At 39.9% G+C, this 20,600-nt stretch overlaps 2 protein-coding genes across 2 annotated transcripts; both read right to left on the bottom strand.

The window, feature by feature from the left end:
- Positions 1-3,246: 3,246 nt before the first annotated feature.
- Positions 3,247-13,720, bottom strand: LOC102304822. The gene is made up of 17 exons (XM_042218090.1): positions 13,292-13,720; positions 13,001-13,132; positions 12,773-12,899; positions 12,223-12,686; positions 12,033-12,121; positions 11,107-11,267; positions 9,249-9,363; positions 8,692-8,888; positions 8,564-8,612; positions 7,577-7,723; positions 7,138-7,473; positions 6,865-6,962; positions 6,673-6,779; positions 6,489-6,568; positions 5,672-5,700; positions 5,473-5,604; positions 3,247-5,053 (listed from the first exon to the last, which is right to left on the bottom strand). The coding sequence occupies exons 4-17, from the start codon at positions 12,372-12,374 to the stop codon at positions 4,571-4,573; spliced, it is 2,175 nt and encodes a 724-aa protein (XP_042074024.1). The 5' UTR covers positions 12,375-12,686; positions 12,773-12,899; positions 13,001-13,132; positions 13,292-13,720; the 3' UTR covers positions 3,247-4,570.
- Positions 13,721-16,508: 2,788 nt separating this feature from the next.
- Positions 16,509-19,150, bottom strand: LOC121814037 (proprotein convertase subtilisin/kexin type 5-like). The gene is made up of 7 exons (XM_042218037.1): positions 18,979-19,150; positions 18,119-18,343; positions 17,862-17,988; positions 17,493-17,692; positions 17,187-17,399; positions 16,928-17,073; positions 16,509-16,562 (listed from the first exon to the last, which is right to left on the bottom strand). Exons 2-7 carry the CDS (start codon positions 18,255-18,257, stop codon positions 16,509-16,511), a joined length of 879 nt encoding a protein of 292 aa, XP_042073971.1. The 5' UTR covers positions 18,258-18,343; positions 18,979-19,150.
- Between the last annotated feature and the right edge of the window lie 1,450 nt (positions 19,151-20,600).

Below are 20,600 nucleotides of genomic sequence, written 5' to 3' on the forward strand. Positions count from 1 at the left end.
GCTGTCTTTGTCATGTGTTACATAAGCTTGTTTAGAAGCTGGAAGTAGAGTTTCTTCTTAAGACATTTCATTAGTTACACATCAGTACCTGCATTTCCTGCCCCCGCCCAACCAGTGAAGAAGTCTCACAAAGATTTTTATATGTCCTAATACTGTGTCATTGTTTTTTTGTTTTTTGTCTTTTAAAGTGAAAGATCTTGGATCAAAACAATGCTGATTTCTTGGTCAGTGTTCCAGAGTGAAAGATTTTGTTCCAAAGTGTACAGAAGTACCTAACAAACAGCTTAACCAACGTCAAGGTGATAAATGTGTGCCTATTATATAAATATAAGTCTATGTAGGTCTGTCACCACATCAAACTTTATTTTCATGGCTTTTTATTCTAAAGAAAATGCAGTGATTTTCAAGACTGACAATGCTAAAAAATGAAGTTTAAAACCGAGTCAGTAGGATGCAGTGATTCACTCGATTCAGGCAGGGAAAAAACAGTCCATCACACCACCTGCACCAGAGAGAGTACGCAAGTACCTGCTTAAAAATTTCACTTTTTTCTATCAATAAAAACCAGCAGGGATTTGACTCAACTGTAAAAACTAAAAGAGGTGAGAAGGAGACAAGGATAAACATGTTTTCCCGCTCTGCAGACCTGAATAACATCTAATATTAATACCAACAGACTTGCCTGATGGATGTATAAAGTGCTTTCTGTTGGGCAACCTATTGCAAACTTTAATATACTGCACATGTATTATCTTAAGCATAAAAGTGCAAACAGCTGGTTAATGCTTACCAAAAAAACCTCTTACAAATTGCATTACTAATCCAGCCATTGTAATTAGAATTAGAAAAAGATTTATACATCTTGTTTATTTGTTTATTCTTTATTTCTTTCAGGGACTATGTAAAAAAATACATTAACATATTTGCATAAAGGGAAAACATTTTTGTACCAGATTTAGATTAGTAGCTAATTTCCATCTGCAGTCCCTGGGCAGTTAAAAAAAAAACTGTAAGATACAATTAAAAATCAATCAGCAAAGATACACACATACAGACACTCAGTTACTCACATATATGGACACACACACACACACACACACCATAACAAATGGTAAACAAGTATCAAAATTGGCAGTCACTGAAATCACCAGACATGCTTCCTCTGTGCTTTGGTACACACGAAGGAAACCAAATCCTCTGAAGCACTGACCGAGACAACGGGGTTGCTATGACGTTAAAAGAAAAGCACTGAGATAAATCTATGATACAGCACAGTCTGAAAGAGCCATAATAATCTCACTGTGACATCACAGTATTTAATTTTGCAGCCACTCCATCTGGAACAATAAGAAGATTACCACCAAAGGAAAATAGAAATCAAGGGCTTGAGAATGTTAACGTCATTATAATGTTGTACTTTATTCTTTTTTAGATTTATGTTAACAGCCACGCTATTAAATAACTACACCTTTAGTCGAACTCTGAAACAGTCAGGGAGTGAATCAGCCGCTGTGGGGCTGTGATTCTCACTGGTAAAGATTTTAATGTAGAAAGCAGAGAGGCAGCTGAGTGTACTCCTGTGTTGCTGTCAGCATTAACAGTAGGCTGGCTCATTGAGGAGCAGACTTAATATGGCAGGCCCGGTTGAACCATATCCTGCAGACAGGGAAACCATAGCAACAGTAATGCACTGCCATGGCGACTACAGGAGGTTCGCTTAGACAGCCTCAGAGTCAGGATGACAATAGAAAGCCTAAAAGGGAACTCTCTTTTATTTAATTATTTTCTTACAAAAAGCATTTGAAAGATGGGGGCAAATAAGGCAAGTGAGTATGTTTAGGCAGGGGCTTGATGTGGAATCAACAAAAAGATTTCAGGAAATTCTCCCACATTGTTCCCTACAATGGCACAGAGTTAGGAGGAAATAATTGCAGCGTTAATAGCCCTAATTGAAACGCCAGGTCTGTAAAAGTCACTTTGTTTCGCTGCTCTGAAAACCTTCTGATAATTTGCCCACGACTTCTTTAACAATTCAAAGCATGCCTGATTGTTTTTTCCTCTTTTTGCTGGGGCCTTCTGAGAGCTTTCATCATTTAAAGGCTGAGCTTCAGGTGTGAGGTGCTAAGCTTATAAGAGTAGTTACAGAATTGAAAAAAGCAGGTGGAGTTGTGCAGAGTGAGTAAGTGGTCGGGAGTCAAGTGCGGAGGAGGTCTGTCCAGAGACTGAGCAAAAGCAGAAGAAAAATGTCCAGCAGTAGCCCAGGTAACCGTGTGCAGCCACATGAGGTATGACAGACTGACAGAGAGGAGAAATCTTGATTATAACAATGGATTTTGCAATCAGAAGGGTTTTGCAGAAAAATGTCAGCCATAGAGAGGAAACACGTTTTCATAATGAAAGAATACATAATGAGTCTTTTTTTCTCTATGTTCAGACCAAAGACGAGGCAGTACCAGCTCCAAATCAATAACTCAAAAAGACAGTCATGTACGTGCACTGACATCATTAACCAACAGCCCGCACAAGGGAATGAACGTGCAAATGAGTGGGTTTGAGAGTACATGTGCATGCTCATGTTTGTACGATAATTATGCCTCTTTGTGCATGTGTGTGCGTGCAGGCATCCTCGACGATTCACTGTACAGAGCAGATTTCTAGGGATTTGGAAGGATTTCAAGATTATACCGTGATTACAGCAGACAGCCATGGATCACACATGCCAGAAATTCTGATGTATATCTAATGTGCTCCTTGCTAGAAAAGCCTCTTAATACTGCAGTTTGAAATCACTCATGTGTCATTTCTATTCATTCTCAGTGTGAGACTATATCTGTATATTTCACATGCTATCACTGTGTTGAAAATTACCTTTAGTTTAGTTTATTCTGACGATTATTCTGGCCAGTGAAACGAAGAAAGGTGTAACAATCCTCACAGTACACTCAGTATGAAGTAATCTAAACACTTAGCATTTGGTTTTTAAACAGACATGCAAAGTTATGTACTTCTCTTCATCTACACAATGGATTCCACACATTTACTCCTGACACTGTAAGCCTGTGATATTTTACATCATTCCTCACTGCTGGCTTGCTAAACATTAGGCTTCCTCTCAGGTCATGATGATTTGGTCTTATTTGGAACAAGTTTTGAATGTTGTTTGTTTGCTGCTTTATACATTATTTGTGGACGTTTGAAGTCAACCTATTTCAATTTGAATTTTATGGTTCTTTTGAAGTGGGCGCATGTATGATCCTTGTTGTTCCTGTGACTGTACTGGTTGTTCAGAATGTATTTGATTTTCTAGAAAAATACAAAACTAAAAGGAAAAAAATCCAAGTTGCATAAATTTGTGTGCATTTTGGTAGTTTTTTACCAAATCGCTGTGGGAAGATGGGATAAAATAACAATTTTGAGATCAGACACATTACTCTATGCATATGGGCACACAGATACTTACACAATCATCACACAAAGCCATTCATCCTAAAAATAACCCATGTTTTCATCTAACCAACTAGAGCAAGCCTAATGTAGTAAATAACCACAAAGATTTACACACTCAGAGCTGCCCAGTAAGTTGTTTTATGTTGCCATGTCCCACTGCGAGGTACTCTGGACACAAATGCAAAATCAGTGGCACCAGAGCCAATCTAATTGATAAGGCATGAAATGTCATTGAGTCACTGAACTACACCTCACATGTGTACACACACATACACAGAGCCACAGGGCAATGCCAGATTCAACCAGGGGGACTTGGCACAGACCTCTAAGCTAACACTGATAGTAAGTGAAGACTTGTTCCATCTGACCTTCTGATTTGGCTCACAGCCCCCTGTAGGAATACTGACTTTCTATTATAAGACCCAGAACGCTATGCGTCAAATAAATCATTGAACCAGAAGAAGACAGCAGTTGTGCAACATAGACTTCTCTTTTTGGAGCAAAATCAAATCGGTGCCTTTCGAATTGTGCAGCTACGTTTAGTTCCACTCGGTTAATCTGCTGGTTACAGAGAAATCTCACTAGAACGACAGCTCAGGGCATAAAGTTCAGAACCTGTAAGTGTGCAAGAGAGAGAAGAGTTATTGTAGTTTAATATTACATATTCATGAAAAACACGCGGGTTGTCACCTCGACACGGCGGAGAAGCTGCTGAGATCAGGAAGTAGAACAGAAGCACCGGTGTCACCTTGTGTTAAATCAGCTGAGCTTTATTGTCTTAACTAGAATATGATAATGAGCACAATCTGTCTTAGAGACCAGTATTAACTCCTGACTAAGAAATTCTTTGGACAAGCTGACAGACTGTGTCATGCCACTCCTTGCAGCTGCAAATTACTTTTGTCTGGATCCACACATAATTGAAAGGAACTACGATGAATTGTTTTTACGAAGTGCACCAAAATGAAGACAGAGGTCACTTGTATCGTTACTCGAATAAAGCAACAATATTGTACAGAAATAGCCACTCAAGGTCTAACATGAAGGAGCACAAAAAAGGAAAAAACCTTGATCATTTGTCCACATTCAGATTGTTGTGCACTCAAATGTCATCAGTATCTGTTTAGCTTGTTGTATTTTCTATTGCAGGCTGCCTTTTTAGCTCTTGCTCTCCTGGAACATTAAGATCTTGAGTGCCTGGCGTCTGGCAGCCCAATAATGTGTCAGGGTTGTTGCTTTGGACAGTGTTACTCTTCTGGTCAGAAATATGACTCTCCAGTTTATAGCTATCAAGACCTCTGCTCTCTTCGGCTTGTTGGCTGTGACTGTGGCTAGCTGAAATACTGTCCCACCGCTGGCCATCGTTGGGGCTCAAACCATCTGTACTACCATAATTCTCACTTTCTCCCTGCTGTGTAGTGCTGCTGTCTGTTTGTGTGCAGCCTCTTGTCCCATCTTTCGACTTGCTGTCATGCTGCTGGCATCGTGTGATCTGGCCTAATGTGATTTGGAGCTCATTGAGGCGCTGTAATACATAGCGTCTCTTCAGTTCCAGCAGGATTGTTCCATTACGACTCAGGCTTGGCATGTCTGTTGGAGTTGCCCTCTGCAGAAGAATAGATCACAGAGCATGTATTGTAAATGATGTGCCATAAAGATATGACTGAGTTCGTGCACATAGTCTCGAGCAATAATGCAAATTCAGACACAGATCACGTTCATGCATACTGATTTACGCATTTCTCTTTTAAGTCAAGGCTGAACATCATCATGAATATCATAGATTAAAACGAGTTATCACCATTCAATCACTGCAATGTGCCATTTATATGTATGAAATGCAGTAATAGCAGATACTGGCAAAATCAAACGAGATCATTTCACAACGCTGAAGTGAAACTTGGATGAAATCAAAACAGAAAGACATCATTTAAAAGCCCTTCACAACACAATTAAATTAACACAGAGATTCATGTTTTGGATTATGTAATTATATGTGCAGTATATAATGTTCCAGCTAATTACTGCAGAATGGTTTCCAGCGCTGTTCTCTCTTTCCTTTAGCCATGTGCTCACATCAGCTCTCTTCTGTAGTTGCGTGCTCAGCAGCAAGAACGACTCATTCATGCGATCAATTTCTTCCTCTATACATGACATCTGGAAGAGAAATAATGGTTGACGGTTCACTTAAATTAAAATTCTGTTTCAGTTTTTATATTTTTACCTGCACTGGTGTCCCCTTTGGTGGTAAACCTACAACAAAACAAAGAAAAAGAATAAAAATGTGTGTCTGGAATCTGTAGAATGGAAAATACAACAAAAAAAACACCAAACAATATGTGAATATATGAAGCACAAAAACCACCCAATGCACTTCAGCCCTCAATATCATGGTTTTATGGAAACCTTGAACTCTGTGCACCAGGACACTGAAACAAAAGTCTTTTAGGTGCTTAACAGCAAAAACAAAACAGAAAATCTCTCCAAGACTTCATATAATACTTTAATGATGCTTTTATGTTTTAAGTGGCAAAAATGAAATGAACAACATCTGCATGAAATCACAGATGGGCTTGTTCATCAACTTTTAGGGCTGGAATATTATTATGGTCATTGTTTCGCAAGACCGCTTGCTGATGTCACTGAGGCTTCATGGTCAAAAGCAGAAGTTTAAATGATCAAATCAGTCCATGCATAAGAAAATAGTACAAGACTGCAACAAATGTCCACAGAATTTCAGCTGATCAACACATGATGATGTTTTGTTCGCAGCTCCTTATACATTTTCCTATACTGACAACAAATGCCACAACTGTAATTTTTTAAATAAATTAATTTTGCAACCTTTAGCATATGAACTATTTCATTTATGAAACTGGTGAAGGTCTATTTTCCCTTTACTTTTAGATAGTAGCTTTGCAAAGACCCCTTAATGTGATATTTATTGTTTTACAGCAATAAATACACCGTGAAAATCCTGTGAGTATTTTATGTAATAGTAATTCTTTTTGAATTACTATTACAATCAACAGTTGTCTTACCTTTGTCTGTGGTCTGAGCTGGAGTATGTTTGAGTTCAGAAATGAGCTGCTCCAGCTGGAAATATTTGTATTTCTTGAGTCTGAATTGGCAAAAAGGGAGAAATATTACATATTGTAATATAAATATTTTGCTGAAATGACAAACCTCATTTATTCTGCTGTAATCGTTATCTGTCTCACCAACCTGCTAGCTAATAGGTGCTCAGTGAAGCGGGCTTCAGTGGGAACTCTAATGTTGAGAAATTCCTCAACTAATGTGTTATTCCGCCCCTTCAAAGCATCGAAATTGGACTGTTAAAAGAAGGCATAAAATGTTATCTGCCTCCATTTTTATACTATGAGAATGATGAGTGAGGTTTAAAGAGCACTTACACACCTCTGCTGTGCTCCATTTGAAAGAAACATTGAACAACTGAAGGCTTAGAGCTGAAATGGCCTCATGGAGTGCTTGCATAAAGCTCTGGGCTTTGGATCCTGGATTAAAAAATACATATACAAATCTATATATCAGTGTTTTTAAAGAAGATTACATACTTTGTGCTTTCAAAGTTAATTGCCAGGGATATTACTCTGTACTATATGACAGTTGCCAAACGAGGACACGAGACTGTCCTTCAGAACTGTCTTCTATTGGTTTTTCTCTGATTACCAGATGCTATGTGGGCCATTGACTGCAGGATGACAGAGATGAAATGTCCCACGTGCTGAAGCTTTGCCTCTGACAGATACAGGATTTGATTGGTCGCATCAAAATAAAAGTCCCTGGAGCAGTGTGACAGTAGACCCCCATTAGAGGAAGATGGAGCGAATGGAATCGACTTGGCCAGCAGGAGAAGAGCACTGGGGAACATGGGGCAGTTTTCAAGCAATTGCATCACCTGACAACCAAACAAAAAAATGGCAGAGTCCTGTGGGGAGAGGTTGTCCAGTGCAGTCGGGATGAGCTGCCCATCATAATTCCCCTTTGCAGAATTATCTGCAACTCCTAAAAAGGAAAAAAAAAAAAGAGATAATTTTAGAACTTGGTATATGTTGCATTGATCAAATATTATGTGTGTTTTAGAGATCTCACTATAATGTTTCTGTACCATTGCTAAAATATTGTTTTGACTCATCCATGGTGAGATTTTGTAAAGATTGCTGGATCTCCTGCAGGGTCTTGAATAGAGGTGATATCATGATAAGCTTGGACAGGTCATGATCACTTAAAGAAGGAGCCGTGCTCTGTATATGGTCTAGGACACAGAGAAATAACATTAGCAGAACACACTATAAACTGACCAGGCATAGGATTATGGACACCTGGTATCTGGATCAGATGTTAGTAACACATCTGTTATGTCCTGTAAGTTGTTTGTCCAACACAACCCAAAGATGCTTGATGCCGCTGTTGACTTGCCTCCCATAGTGCATCCTGCTGCCAGGTGTTCCCCTGGTAAGTGATGCACATATACACGGCCATCATGTTAAAGAAAATATGATTAATCAGACCAGGCCACCTTCTTCCATTGATCGTGGTCCAGTTCTGATACTCGCGTGCCCATCGTTGGAGCTTTCAGTAGTGACAGAGGCATGGGTACCCTGACTGGTCTGCAACTGTGCAGCCCCACACAAAACAAACTGCGACGCCTGTGTAGTCTGACACCCTTCTGTCAGCATAAACTATCTTGACAATCTGAGCTACAGTAGCTAATCTCTTTTGTGATAACATGGGCCAGCCTTCCCTCCCCTTGTCCATCAGCGAGCCTTGGCTGCCCATGACCTTGTCACTGGTTCACCACAGTTCCTTCCTTCCCCCACAAGATCTGCAGTTTTGGAGATGCTCCAGAGAACGCATTCGTCTAGCCATCACAATCTGACACTTGACAGACTTGCTCAAATCCTTTTGCCTGCCCATTTTCCTGCTTCAAACACATCAACAAAATGTTCATTTGCTCCCATATCCCACCCACTAACAGGTGACATGATAAAGAGAAATAATCACTTCACCTCTTGGTGTTCATAATATTATGCCTGATCAGTGTAATGTTCTGATATTATTGTACATGCATACAAAGTAGTGATTTATTCCTTACCGGGCTCGTGTGGAAGAGCTCCTGCTTTGGTCACATTCACTGATGAAAACTGTGGATCATTGAGTGAGGAATTTACTCTCTACTTTATATCATAAATACACAATACAGAAAGAATGCCACTGCAGTACCTGCATCAAACACATGTTAGTGTCATTGGGTTGCATGTATCCAGCTTGCGCCTCACACTCTCTGGTATCGTGATGACCTGTGTGACAGTACAGGGGACCAGACAAATCCTGGTTCTGCCAAGCGTCTCCTGTCAGCCTGCATAAGAGAGTTTCCACTGACCTGACCAGAGCTCCCAGCAATGACATGCAGGCCTCAACTTGAATGATGGAGATGTTCAGTTACATACAAAAAAAAATTAAATTGTGACATAAATTTCCATTTCTGTTAATGCACAACAAGAAACAGCCAGCATGCTTCTGTGTGATGGTCCACAAAACACAATACAAACCACATATTATCATCTTTACACTTTGGTGTTTTATGCTAAGCTAAAGTAATTGTCTGTAACTTTACAGCTATGATACATGCATGTGGTTCTCAACAAGAAATGAAGAATTCACATTTCCCAGACTGACTAAATATCCCTTTAATGATCTATCTTATTATTAGAGACGGTCATTCATCTTCAGTAGAAGACATTACTCTCATCCTCATGATCATCATCATTTATTTTTACCTTGTGTATGTCTCTCCCCCACACTGCTGCCTGATGGTTCATCCTTCATTGTTTTATGAACTAATATCTCTTTAAGGAGGCTCATTTTTTTATGATCCATATTCTCCAAGGCATTCTGAAAGAAGGATAAAGAATTTTTCTTCTGTTTCCTTGAGGGGAACAAGATTGCATTATTATGTATGTGTTATGTATGGACAAGCAAGTCCATAAGTTGTTCTTATTAATGGTTCATAACTCACCTATAAAGTGTGGTAAGTGATTTACTCATCATTAATAAACAAAACAAAACAACAACAAAAAAACATTAACTGAAACTTTAAATAAATGACTTCAACTGTTTATGAGAAGGAGCACTTCTTGGATTCAAACCGCTTCTCTTTGAGGTGCTGGTTTGATGGTAAACAAATAATAAAAAGGAGTTGGGGTATCAGTGAGAGCAGCAATGCAATGAGGCACCATTAATCAGTGTAAGGGGGTCTCACATGCTAGAGGATAAAATGGGACACAGCCAGACTCCCAGCAAACATGGTTGCCTAGAGCATGGGTATGAAGTGTAAGGGCCAGAATATAAAATTAGTTTGACATTCCAGGTGTAAAGGATCCTATAAGAGTAGTCATTGTAAACATTGCTCAAATGTACTGCAGACATTAATTTGATTTCACCTCTTAAAAGGAGTTTCTATTAATCATTTTATTAATCAAAAAAACGTATTTGCCATCTGCAGGCTGTAGTGTCCCAGCTGCAAGGTTTTTTATTTTATTTTATTTTATTTTATTAATGGTAGAACAAAAAGACTATTTAACTACTCTCTGAACTGTGTGAGGAGACAACCACACAGATATGGAGAGAACATGGAAAATATGGAAACTCCGGATGTCATGAGTCGCTGTGTGGCAGGCAGGAGTTGGACCCAAAATGCAGGCACTCAGGCATGAGGTTTAAACACAAAAAACTCAGCTTTATTTGCTGGCAGGGGAAAGTCATTAAAAAAGCAAACTAAACTGGAAACTCATAAACAAAACTCACAGTGAGACAACGGGAGATCCACACAGCATGAGGGACGACACGACAGTGACCGAGAGAAACACGGGGTTTAAATACACTGGGAAGTAACGAGGGGAATGAGACACAGAAGGAGAGCACAGCTGGGAGAAATCCGAACTGACGAGACAAGGAAGCGTAAACTGAACACACTGAGATAAGACAGAGACTTTCAAAGTAAAACAGGAAACACATAACACAGACTGAACAAAAGACACAGACTCACATGCAGGCACTACAACAGAGGGAACAGAGACGTGGGACCAGGGCAGACACAGACACTGACTGGACACGGGGATATAGCGGACAGGGGAGACAGCAACTAAGGATTACACAGAGTCAAACCATAAGACATGACTCTAACAAAGAAACCAAAGCATAGAAATGATAAATAATATATAAACTCAAAACCCTGGCTCAACGACCCAGGCATCCTAACACCGGATGGTGGATTTAAACCCAGTACTTTCTCCCTGTGAGCCAACAGTGCTAACCACTACATCGCCCCTTTGTCCTGTTTCTAAGCGCTTCCTATCGAACATTCACTGTTCGATGAATGAATTGGCAATGACTTGGGGTCAGTTATTTGTCCAAGGATGCTTTGGCATGCAGACTGAAGCAACCAGAGACCAATCCACCAATACATCAATCAACCGATCAAAATATGACCTGCCCTACCCTCAGGGCGACAGGCATCCCCACCTGATGGATGTTTTTTAGGTTTTGTACTAAACATGAACTGTGGTGGCAAGATAATTTATCCAACAGCTTTACTGGATTATTCCATGCATTATTTATTACAATATTAAAACTCACCTTGAATGATTCAGTGTGTTGACAGATGTTTCTATAAAACTCCTGTATGTCTTTGCGGTGCCGGGCCAGCTGTGAGGCTATATGGAGGTTCTGATCCTCCAGCTTGTCGTAAAGAGTCTTCACATTAAACTCCTCCAAATCACAGCACCCTGGCACTCCTCCTAAACAAGGCCAGTAAATGTCAACAATGGGAAAGATTGAAATGGCTTGAAATAATAACAGAAGGGCCTCATCATGACATCTTTAAGATCTGAGGAGATGATCTTGTGAAGCATGAACGCACATTGAAATTATAAGCTCAGTTTGGCTCCATAGTAATTTAGTTGAGTCGGTCTAGCTTTCTTTAGTGGTAACAGCACAAGCCATTACAGTATGATATAAGCCATTATTTTCTTTATCGTCAATCAGATGTGGAATAGGCTGTTAACTGCTAGCTGGTCATGCGTGATGGTTTCATAATGGCTAGGCCAATTGGCATTTAAACGCCCAATCAAGCTGCATGAATAATGTAATAAGCGTCAACTGAGAAACATTACCGTCACCTCCACTATCAGAGATTAGAAAGAAACAAGGCAAATGTAGTGAAAAGTCGACGAAAGGGAGCTGCCAAAGTTTGTTTTAGTGAAAGTTTTCTGGAAAACTTTTACTCTTTGGTTATTGGCCAAGTCGTCCAAGAGGTACAGAAAATTTCTTTAGTGAATTTGATAAAACATAGTTGCAGTAAGTCATAAAAGTAAACTTTAAATGCATTTCAGACTTAAATTTCATATACTGTGATACCATATTTAATTGAATACAAATTAGAGCATGTTTAGGCCAAAAAATTACTCTCCATCACAGTTACACATTTATTGCAATTGCTTGAAAACCCATAGATAGATAAAAAAAACAAAAAGCACTGGCACAGTATTAAACAAGGGGCTTACCTCCTTTTGAAATAGCAGGCTCCTCAGCTTCTGCTCCTTCTCCAACACCTCTACTACCAAGGAAATCACCTTGGTTTGGGACCACTAAGCTGAAAAACAAAGACTCGAATTTTGTTTATTTTCACTTGTTTAAAAGTGTTTTATGTATTTTTTAGAACACAACGTCAGCACTGCTGTCACACCAGTATACCTTTCTCTGCTGCATGCACACTCCACCGGACAGAAAGGCTCCCCGAGGCTGCGCCACTTTGGCTTTATCCTCCACTGGGAGACAAGCTTTGCTTTGCTAGGTCGCAAAACTAGTACTGTAGTGGTCAGAATTACGACCACAACCAAGAGCATACTAAGGATCCCTGCACACAGTCAGCATTGTGTCATGGTGAAAGCTAATTCATTACAATAATACCCCTGTAAACAGTTAGTCAGCAATACAAATACCCACCAGCAATCAATCCCCAGTCGGGCAGAAGGTTTAGTTTGTGTTTCTTGACAATCCCGTGCTTGACCAATTGTGCTGGGGTCATGGGTTGAAACACAGCAGCCCTGGGGCCACACTCTGTCCCCTCCTCACTGACTACCACTACCAGACTCCACTGTGGGACAACACTGTCAACAAACACGTACTTCCCCGTTTCAGAAAAAACATGGGCAAACCTGGCAATGGAAAGATGATGAAGAGGAATACAAATTAGAACATAAGATGATGATACTGTGACCACAGTTATATGAGGATATGTTACCTTGAGGAGTTAAAGTTTGTTTGCTTCATGAGTATCTGTAGATGCCTAAAGGCACCAAAGTCCCAGCTGGGGTTGCTGTTAAACAGGTGGTCTTTTTGATAAACTGGAAAGTGGCTGAGATGGCGGTCTAAGAGAATTCAGTTAGAAGTAAGAGGACAGTGGTTTAAAAAAAAAGAAAAAAAATCACACACTGTGATAAAACCATGGTAAAAGTAAAAACAGCTGTACCTGTGTGGTTGATGGTGAGATGAAAAATGAGCATGTCACCAGAGGAAAGACAGGCAATGGGGTTGGGGATTCGAGGTAAGACAGCCAGATCTGCTGTGTCTCTTCTATTTCTGGGTCTTGTTTTTAGGACTTCTATTGGCTCGGTGAAGAGATAGCATTGTGTCACAGATTGCACAGTTTTGTCAACCAATTAAAGCCAAAATGTTTACAGTTAATTGGTGGTAGATACAGAAAACAAACGGATTGCATGGCAAAAGAAAATATATCAATCAACATGTCAGCTCTAATCACCTGACAGAAACTGATTGATGACATCTTTTTGTGTGGGAATCCAACCAAACACTCCTTCAGAGTCAAACTGGACAAAGTGTGTTTTCCCAATATTCTTTAAATGGATATCTGGTCCTAAAATATTTGTTATTCTCTGAAAATAAAAGGAAATAACACAAACTAGAACACTAGAAAAGCGCATGTTATTTTGTATCTATTATGTTGGAGAGAAAACATAATGTAAGGAACAATTGTGCCATACTGTGTTTCTATTTTAACTATAGTTTTTCCAGTTGCTGATATTTCTCAGTTTTTATTTATATGTAGTGTTAAGTATGTGTTCCAATACACATTCACAGTAATGCCATGCTACACCTTGGTCACAATAATAAAAAAAATATCCTTAACTTGAGAAAAAGATATTTTTGTTGTTAGACAAATAACATGCACACTTACAGTACTGTGCAAAAGTCTTGAGACACCTTATTTCTTTATGTTTTATTAGGAAAATAGGTGCAGAGATTCAATTAAATTTTCAATTCAACTCAATTTTATATGCATGGCACCAAATCATAACATCAGTCACCTCAGTGGTAAGAAAGTTAAAGACCCTACAATAACAGTATGAAAAACCTCAACAATCAAACAACACCCTATGAGCAACCATTCAGGAAGGAAAAACTCCCTTTTAACAGGAGGAAACCTCCAGTTCAGGCAGGAGCATCCATCTGCTGCGATTGGTTGGGGGTGAAACATGTACAAACATTAATGGAAATACAGTATAAAGCTGCTTTTGGCTGCACCCTTGTTACAAGTGGGGTAGCTCTGCAAATTGCTTGATTTGGGACAGTTTTATGCTTTTCCTGACCCAACCACAAAGCCAGCTACCTTTCACTTGCCACTACACTACACTACATTACAGTAAATGGAACTTATATATACATTATTTAAGGCAAAAACGCAGTTTGTAGAATTCTAATGAACTTAAGTTGATGTTTGGCATGGCCACTTTTATTATTTTAGAACCTGAACTCTCTTCGGCAAGATTTCCTCTTATTAAGAGTTGTTCTCCAGGCTTCTTGAAGGACATTCAAAGTGTGACAGACATATGAACCACAAAAAAAAAAAAAAAAAAAAGTGTGTCTTTGAATGTCTTTTGTTCTTTTCTCTGTCAAAATTGTCCCACAGTGCCTCAGTAATGTTGAGGTCCAAGCTCTGGGAAGGAACGACACTGTGCCATCGTGTGGTTTTCCATCCACTTTACCGGTTATGCTTTTACTGCATTGGCAGTGTGTTTGGGATCATTGTCATGCTGAAAAGTGAAGCCGCTGCCAAACACACACTTTTCAGGTGGTACTGCATGGTGGATCAAAATGTGACAGTACTTTTCTGCATGGTTCTATCAATTTTGACAAGATTCCAAGAGCACAGGCTGTAATGCAGTCCCAAACCATGATACAGCCTCCAACATATGGGACCTGCTTTATACAGTTTGACAAAAATTTGACGACAGCTCCAGTTCTTGTACAATTTGGCATGTGCTTTTTCTTGCCGTTCCCTTCTTTGACTATGGTTTCTTGACAGACACCCTTCTGCTGAGACCATGTCTCATGAGACTTCGGTGAACAGCACATGGATCAACTGAAGTGCCACATGCATTTCTCGGGTCCTGTGTCAGAACTTTGTTGGATTTTTTCCTATTTCTAAAAGAAATGACTTGAAGATACTTCATATATGCTACAGAAAGTTGTTAGGCTTAGCCCTTCTTTGCTGGTCATCCACTTGGTTCAGTTTCCTCATTTTTAAGGACACAGTGCATACCCTGCTGTCATATGTCATGTTTTTAGCCAATAACTCCTTGGGAATTGGCATGTGGGTGCAAAAATTACTGTTTTATGCCTGTTAAACTGTTATCGTTGGGATCTTTCATAGTTTCAACCAAAGAAATAGGAAAACAATATATGTGTTTTTGTGACAGCCTGCGAATAACAAAGTGCCTAAAGATACAAAAAAAAAGGCAATGTTAAAATAAAACCCTGGAAAAACAGAAAACCTGGAGAACTCAAGCCAACTTTTAAAAATCACAAATCTGGCAAAATATAAAGAAACGAGGGGTGGCTCAAGATTTTTGCACAACACTGTATATATGATGAAACTCACAGAAAATGAAAAAACCTCTTGCTGGAATAACTTGGAATAACGAAATACTTTTTCTTTGATGGTGAGCAGACTTCAATATTTATCACTGTCACTTCATCATATGCAATGATATCACAAAATCTGCAGTTGCAACATTTTTTCACATCATGCTGAAACCTTGTTAAATGCTGTGCCAAGCTTTCTGCCTACTAATTGATGTAGCTAAACCCTACAGTGTGAGGAGTCGCTTGGCTGCGTCAGTACAGTTCTAATGTTGTATTTGTACTTGTTTTTCAAATATCCCTCCTCTCATTCCCGCACACATTTAGAGTAACTGATCACTAATTATAAGAGAAATAATTGAATTGGATAGCTGGATATCCTTGCAAGGTGTAGCTGATCAACAGTTGTCAGTGGCCCATGTTAACCTTCCATCACCTTTGCCCAGACCATGCTATGGCTTTCTTTGATGCTGAGCAGCAGGTGTCCATCTGGTGAAAGCTGAGCAGAGAGCTGAGGCAGTCTGGAAAGGCAGGATGTATTGCAAAGCTCCTCAGCAGACACGTATCGCTCACACTGGCAGCTGGGGTGCAGATAAGGCAAGAGACAGAAAGGCTACATATCAGGCTGTATACCAGCTAGAATCCTAATTCACTTCTTTATTAGATGTAGCTTTAGTAGTTTTTACAGAGCAACAGTAAATCGGACTCGGCTTACATGATTTGGTAAAGAAAAATGGTGATAAGGTGACTCACATGCCCATCTCTGCATCCAGAGTTCCTCCATGTGGTCCACAGGTGATACTGCAGGAGTGGAGGGACGGTGACACACACTCTCTGGATGCTGCCAAGCGCACCTCTCCTGTGGCACATCGTCTGTTCACCTGAAACAAACAAAAACTCAGACTTCCGAAAGGGCATACAAGGTTTTTGCAATATGTTGCATCATGTGTGATTGAACCTTCATTTACACCATAGTATAGTCTTCTATAGTCTTCTAGGCAAAACGTATTGCAAAGGGAGTGAGTCAAACTTCAAATCTTGACTGGATTTTTTTTTTTTTTTTTTTGGTTTAAAAAGTGGAAAGCTTTTCATGTGATTCATGAAAAGCTCTTTTCAACGTTAGACACATGAATGCTGTTTTGCAGGTGAGTCTACAGAGTTGCGCAGGAACAAAAAGAAAATTAGAAAATTTCACACTGTCAATATGTCTGTGAAGGTTCTCAGTCATCCAGGTCATCGTAGTCTAAGGAGCTTGGAAAGAAAAGCGTCTGGACTTCTTTGAGTTGCTTGAAGACGTTTCACCTCTCATCTGAGAACATTCAGAACTGAAGAAGAAGCTTCTCGGATGAGAGGTGAAACGTCTTCAAGCAACTCAAAGAAGTCCAGACGCTTTTCTTTCCAAGCTCCTTAGACTTCACGCTGTCAAGTTGAAGTGTAAGTTTTTTGAGTCAACAAACGCATTATTGAGGAAAAAAATGCATAGATTAAACCAAATACTTCAATGGTTTTAACTGACCTCAGGCTGACAGTCCAATTCACTATCGGCAGTAGATATTTTAAAATCCAGCTCGTTATAGAAGATAAAGCCAGTTCTGCACAAACATGAACCATCTGAATACTGAAAAGCACGGTTCTTGCCAATGCAGGTACAGGAAAAAGAACCTGAGAAAGCAAGCGACACACGGCATGGCAGTTTGTGGTCCTGATTTCCAACTCCTCGCAACAAAGTTCACTATAAAAACTTTTTAAATCAGTCTGTTATTTACTGCTCTAACCAGCTTGTGAGGTGGAGGAGCTACCACAGGGGAAGCAGGCCTTCTGGGCAGGCAGGTGGTTGAAGGTGTTTTCCAGACACAGGCGACAGTCATCCATTTTCTCAGCACGAGTGAGGTTCCCGAATGAGCCAGGTGGGCAGGATATCGGCTGAGTGGATCCCAAAGGGCAAACATAGCCAAGAGGGCAAGGGTTTTTCTTGTAGTTGTCTGCACCTGTTGCATTAAATGTGTATGAAATGAGAAATACTGTACAATTGAGATAATTTAGGATGATGAAAAATTCCTGCCAAAACGTATATAAAGTACCTGGGGGGCAGAAGTATCCTGGTGGACAAGGAAGGCATTGCAGAATGGAGGCTAGAGATGGACGATAGGTGCCCCCCTCACACACAATACAGCAGCTGTTTTTGGACCCTCTGAGCCCACTAGTGTTGGCAGGCATAGAGCCGCCTTCGCAGGACTTCATGGAAGAGCTGTTGGCTGGGCAATAGTATGGAAATGGACAGCTGTGGAGCATGGTAACAGGGTTATTTATAAAGCTTTAAACCACATGAAGTAGAATCAGTCAAAACCTATCAAGCTTTCATCATTTAAAGCCTCTCATTTTTTATATCACACAGAGTGGACACTTGCCTTTGTGCCAGATTTAGCTTGTTAGAGCTGTCGTGTACTCACAGTTGTTTGGGGCTGTTGTAGGAATGAGATCCTTCAGGGCAAAAATAACCTTCTGGACAGGCTTCAGGCTCAGCAGTTTGGGGTCCACAGTACGATCCAGCTCTGCATGGCCTCTCTGAAACCGCACCTAGATTATGATCAAACACTTGTTACAACACTCACTGCTATGTTTGGAAAGGAAGGAATTTCAAATGGTTCAGACATCGCATCCAGAGGCTAAAATGAGCTTTCACATAAAACTATTCTGACAAACCCACCAACAGGACACTGATAGGAAGCCCGACAGGGTATCCCTTCAACGTTGGGTTTTCCTGTATCTTGGGGGTGTGGGCAGAAGGTTCCCCCTGCACAGAGTTCACACTGGCTGGGTGCAGCAGCTCCCGGAAGCTGCCTCATGGTGCCTGCGGGGCAGAGGATGGGAGGCCCAGTCCCACTACACCAGAAGCCAGGTGGGCAGGGATATTTGGAGTAGTCTGTCAGCCCTACAACAACAACCATTTTCTAAAAACAACAAATCACTATATAGTGTGACAGACATATGAACCACAAAGCTTGCTAAAATTATTACAACAGAAGTTTTTTTAATAAGCCTTCATTAATTCCCACATAGGCAGCAAAAGGAAGGACCGTAACAACCTGCTACACATTATCCACTAGCTAAAGCAACAATATGATTTAGTGTCAACCATAAACTTTTGTGAGAGGACCAGAAACAAGGTTGTTGTTTTTTTTTATTTGAAAATTCAGTGCATGTGGCCTCAGGTGAAGAGTTAAAATTCAATGCCTTCCCTCACATCATATTTCTTTCATTCATAGTTTAGGCACAACTATGATAATGTGCACCATATACTGTATACGGACATTAATGCAGTCTTGAAAGGAGCTGGCTTTGAATTGCCCTTGCAGATGTGCATTAAAACCCAACAGAGAAAAAAAGATTACAGATGTATATTAAAATGTATTACAGTGCACCATACTGTAGGCACGGGGTATAATCAGAACTGAATAACAGAATGGAATAATGTGTAGCTTTTACAGGGAAGGAAAAGGAATCTGTTACATTTATAGATTAAATTTGAGTTCATCTTTTAAAACATGAGGATATGGCGTATCAGACCTGTGCTGTTACAGTGTGAACCAGGTGGGCATGGCAGGCAGTCACCCTTGCTGTGTGCTCCAGGAGAAGCTCGATAAGTGTAGAGAGGGCATGGCCTGGCACCAGTCCCTCCAACAAAGTCGCCACCAGGCAGACCATCACAGTAATGACCAGCAGGACACAGATGAGCAACTGGGTCTCCTGCAAGCAAACATCACAAAAAGTTGTTTAGGAGGAAAACAGGTTTCTGATACTTGGTATATACACGAACAATTTTTATGCTACAAGAAGAGATCAGCCTCTCCTATTCTCTTTCATCAGATCAGAAAATTTAAGTATCTTGATTAAAATTTTGTATTTTTACCCTTAATACTTGATTAAAATGGCTACAAAACTTCACTCAGTTCATACCAGATTTGCACCAATACTGGGGTGGGCAAGGTAAGCAATCCTGTAGGCTGGCACCTCCTGGGGAGCTTCTGATGGTATTTGCAGGACACAACCGAGCCTGTTTTGTGCCTTCGGGGCAATAGAAACCTAGAATAAAGGAAACATTTGGTATTTAACAATTTATTTAGCTGAACTACAGAGAATAAAAGCATTAACATTGATTTGTTGGTAGTTTCTTCTACATTGTTAGTTTTTAAAATTATATATCTTTCTCTCTATATATGCATATTGCACCTGGTGGACACGGTCCAGCACACTGCACACCCCACTGGCACTGGGTTAAGTTAAACACTGGTCCCTGAGGGGTGAAATCTGTGCTTCCAGAAACGCAGATATACCCTGCAGCACAAACACCTTGGATCTTACCACCCCTAAGGAAACATACAGTTAGTTAGTCAGTACATAAAACCACAAGATTCACTCCATGCAGACAGAAACATATGCCTATGCACACATAATTAATTTAGAAGAATCTGAAACGTATTCTCCATTTAACAAATACAAAGATAATAACATCATCTCTTCTGGTTTAATGTTTACTCTGAGTTGATTATGATCATGCACATGAAGGCAGTCATTTAGTTTTGGCAGTGAACCGTGGCTACTGATCATGACATACTTGTGCATTCTGATGTGATAACAGTGAGTGTTTGTCTTTGAGCACTGTAACTGATGATTACAGTGTTCAAAGAGTTGATCATGACAGGAAGGGCAGTGGAGATACAATGTATGTTAAATGTTAAACGCATCATCCGCTGTAATTTGTGATGCTTTGCAAAATCTTAATTACTTGGAAGTAATTAAAAATGGCTAAGAGAACAATTTATGAATAATTTATAAGTTATTAAAATTAAATCTGTAAATTTATGTTACTAGGTCTCATTCTTTGAAAATCTTAAGAACCAGCAATTTTATATGAGCTATGCATTGGTCATATAGAGTTAATATAATGCATGATGTTTAGCCTGCATGCCAACATTTTTGACATAATGACAATTAACACAATGGACGCTATTATAAAGCAATATAGGATTTCTAGGAGAGATGATCGATGAACAAGGCTAACCTACAGAGTTTTAAGAAAGAAATGTCCAACTCCCATCTGAAAATCCAAATCACAGCACTACATAAGATCCATTTAAAACCGCAATAACCTTTCTGAATTATTGAAAGAGATAAAGTTGCTGTCGTGC

Source organism: Haplochromis burtoni, unplaced genomic scaffold (genome assembly GCF_018398535.1).
Source record: "Haplochromis burtoni strain Fernald_Lab_line unplaced genomic scaffold, NCSU_Asbu1 Contig_15, whole genome shotgun sequence".
NCBI classification, from domain to species: Eukaryota; Metazoa; Chordata; class Actinopteri; order Cichliformes; family Cichlidae; genus Haplochromis; species Haplochromis burtoni.

What these genes read in the sequence shown, in the direction of transcription:
- LOC102304822 (XM_042218090.1), bottom strand. Translation starts at nt 12,374, where the DNA reads ATGCTCTTGGTTGTGGTCGTAATTCTGACCACTACAGTACTAGTTTTG. An exon ending in GCCTGCTATTTCAAAAGGAG is followed by an intron (nt 11,268 to 12,032) that starts GTAAGCCCCTTG and finishes GGCCTTGTTTAG; the next exon opens with GAGGAGTGCCAGGGTGCTGT. An exon ending in AAAACAATATTTTAGCAATG is followed by an intron (nt 7,474 to 7,576) that starts GTACAGAAACAT and finishes TTTCCTTTTTAG; the next exon opens with GAGTTGCAGATAATTCTGCA.
- LOC121814037 (XM_042218037.1), bottom strand. Translation starts at nt 18,257, where the DNA reads ATGAGGCAGCTTCCGGGAGCTGCTGCACCCAGCCAGTGTGAACTCTGT. An exon ending in TACAACAGCCCCAAACAACT is followed by an intron (nt 17,693 to 17,861) that starts GTGAGTACACGA and finishes CATGCTCCACAG; the next exon opens with CTGTCCATTTCCATACTATT. An exon ending in CTCCTCCACCTCACAAGCTG is followed by an intron (nt 17,074 to 17,186) that starts GTTAGAGCAGTA and finishes TTGCTTTCTCAG; the next exon opens with GTTCTTTTTCCTGTACCTGC.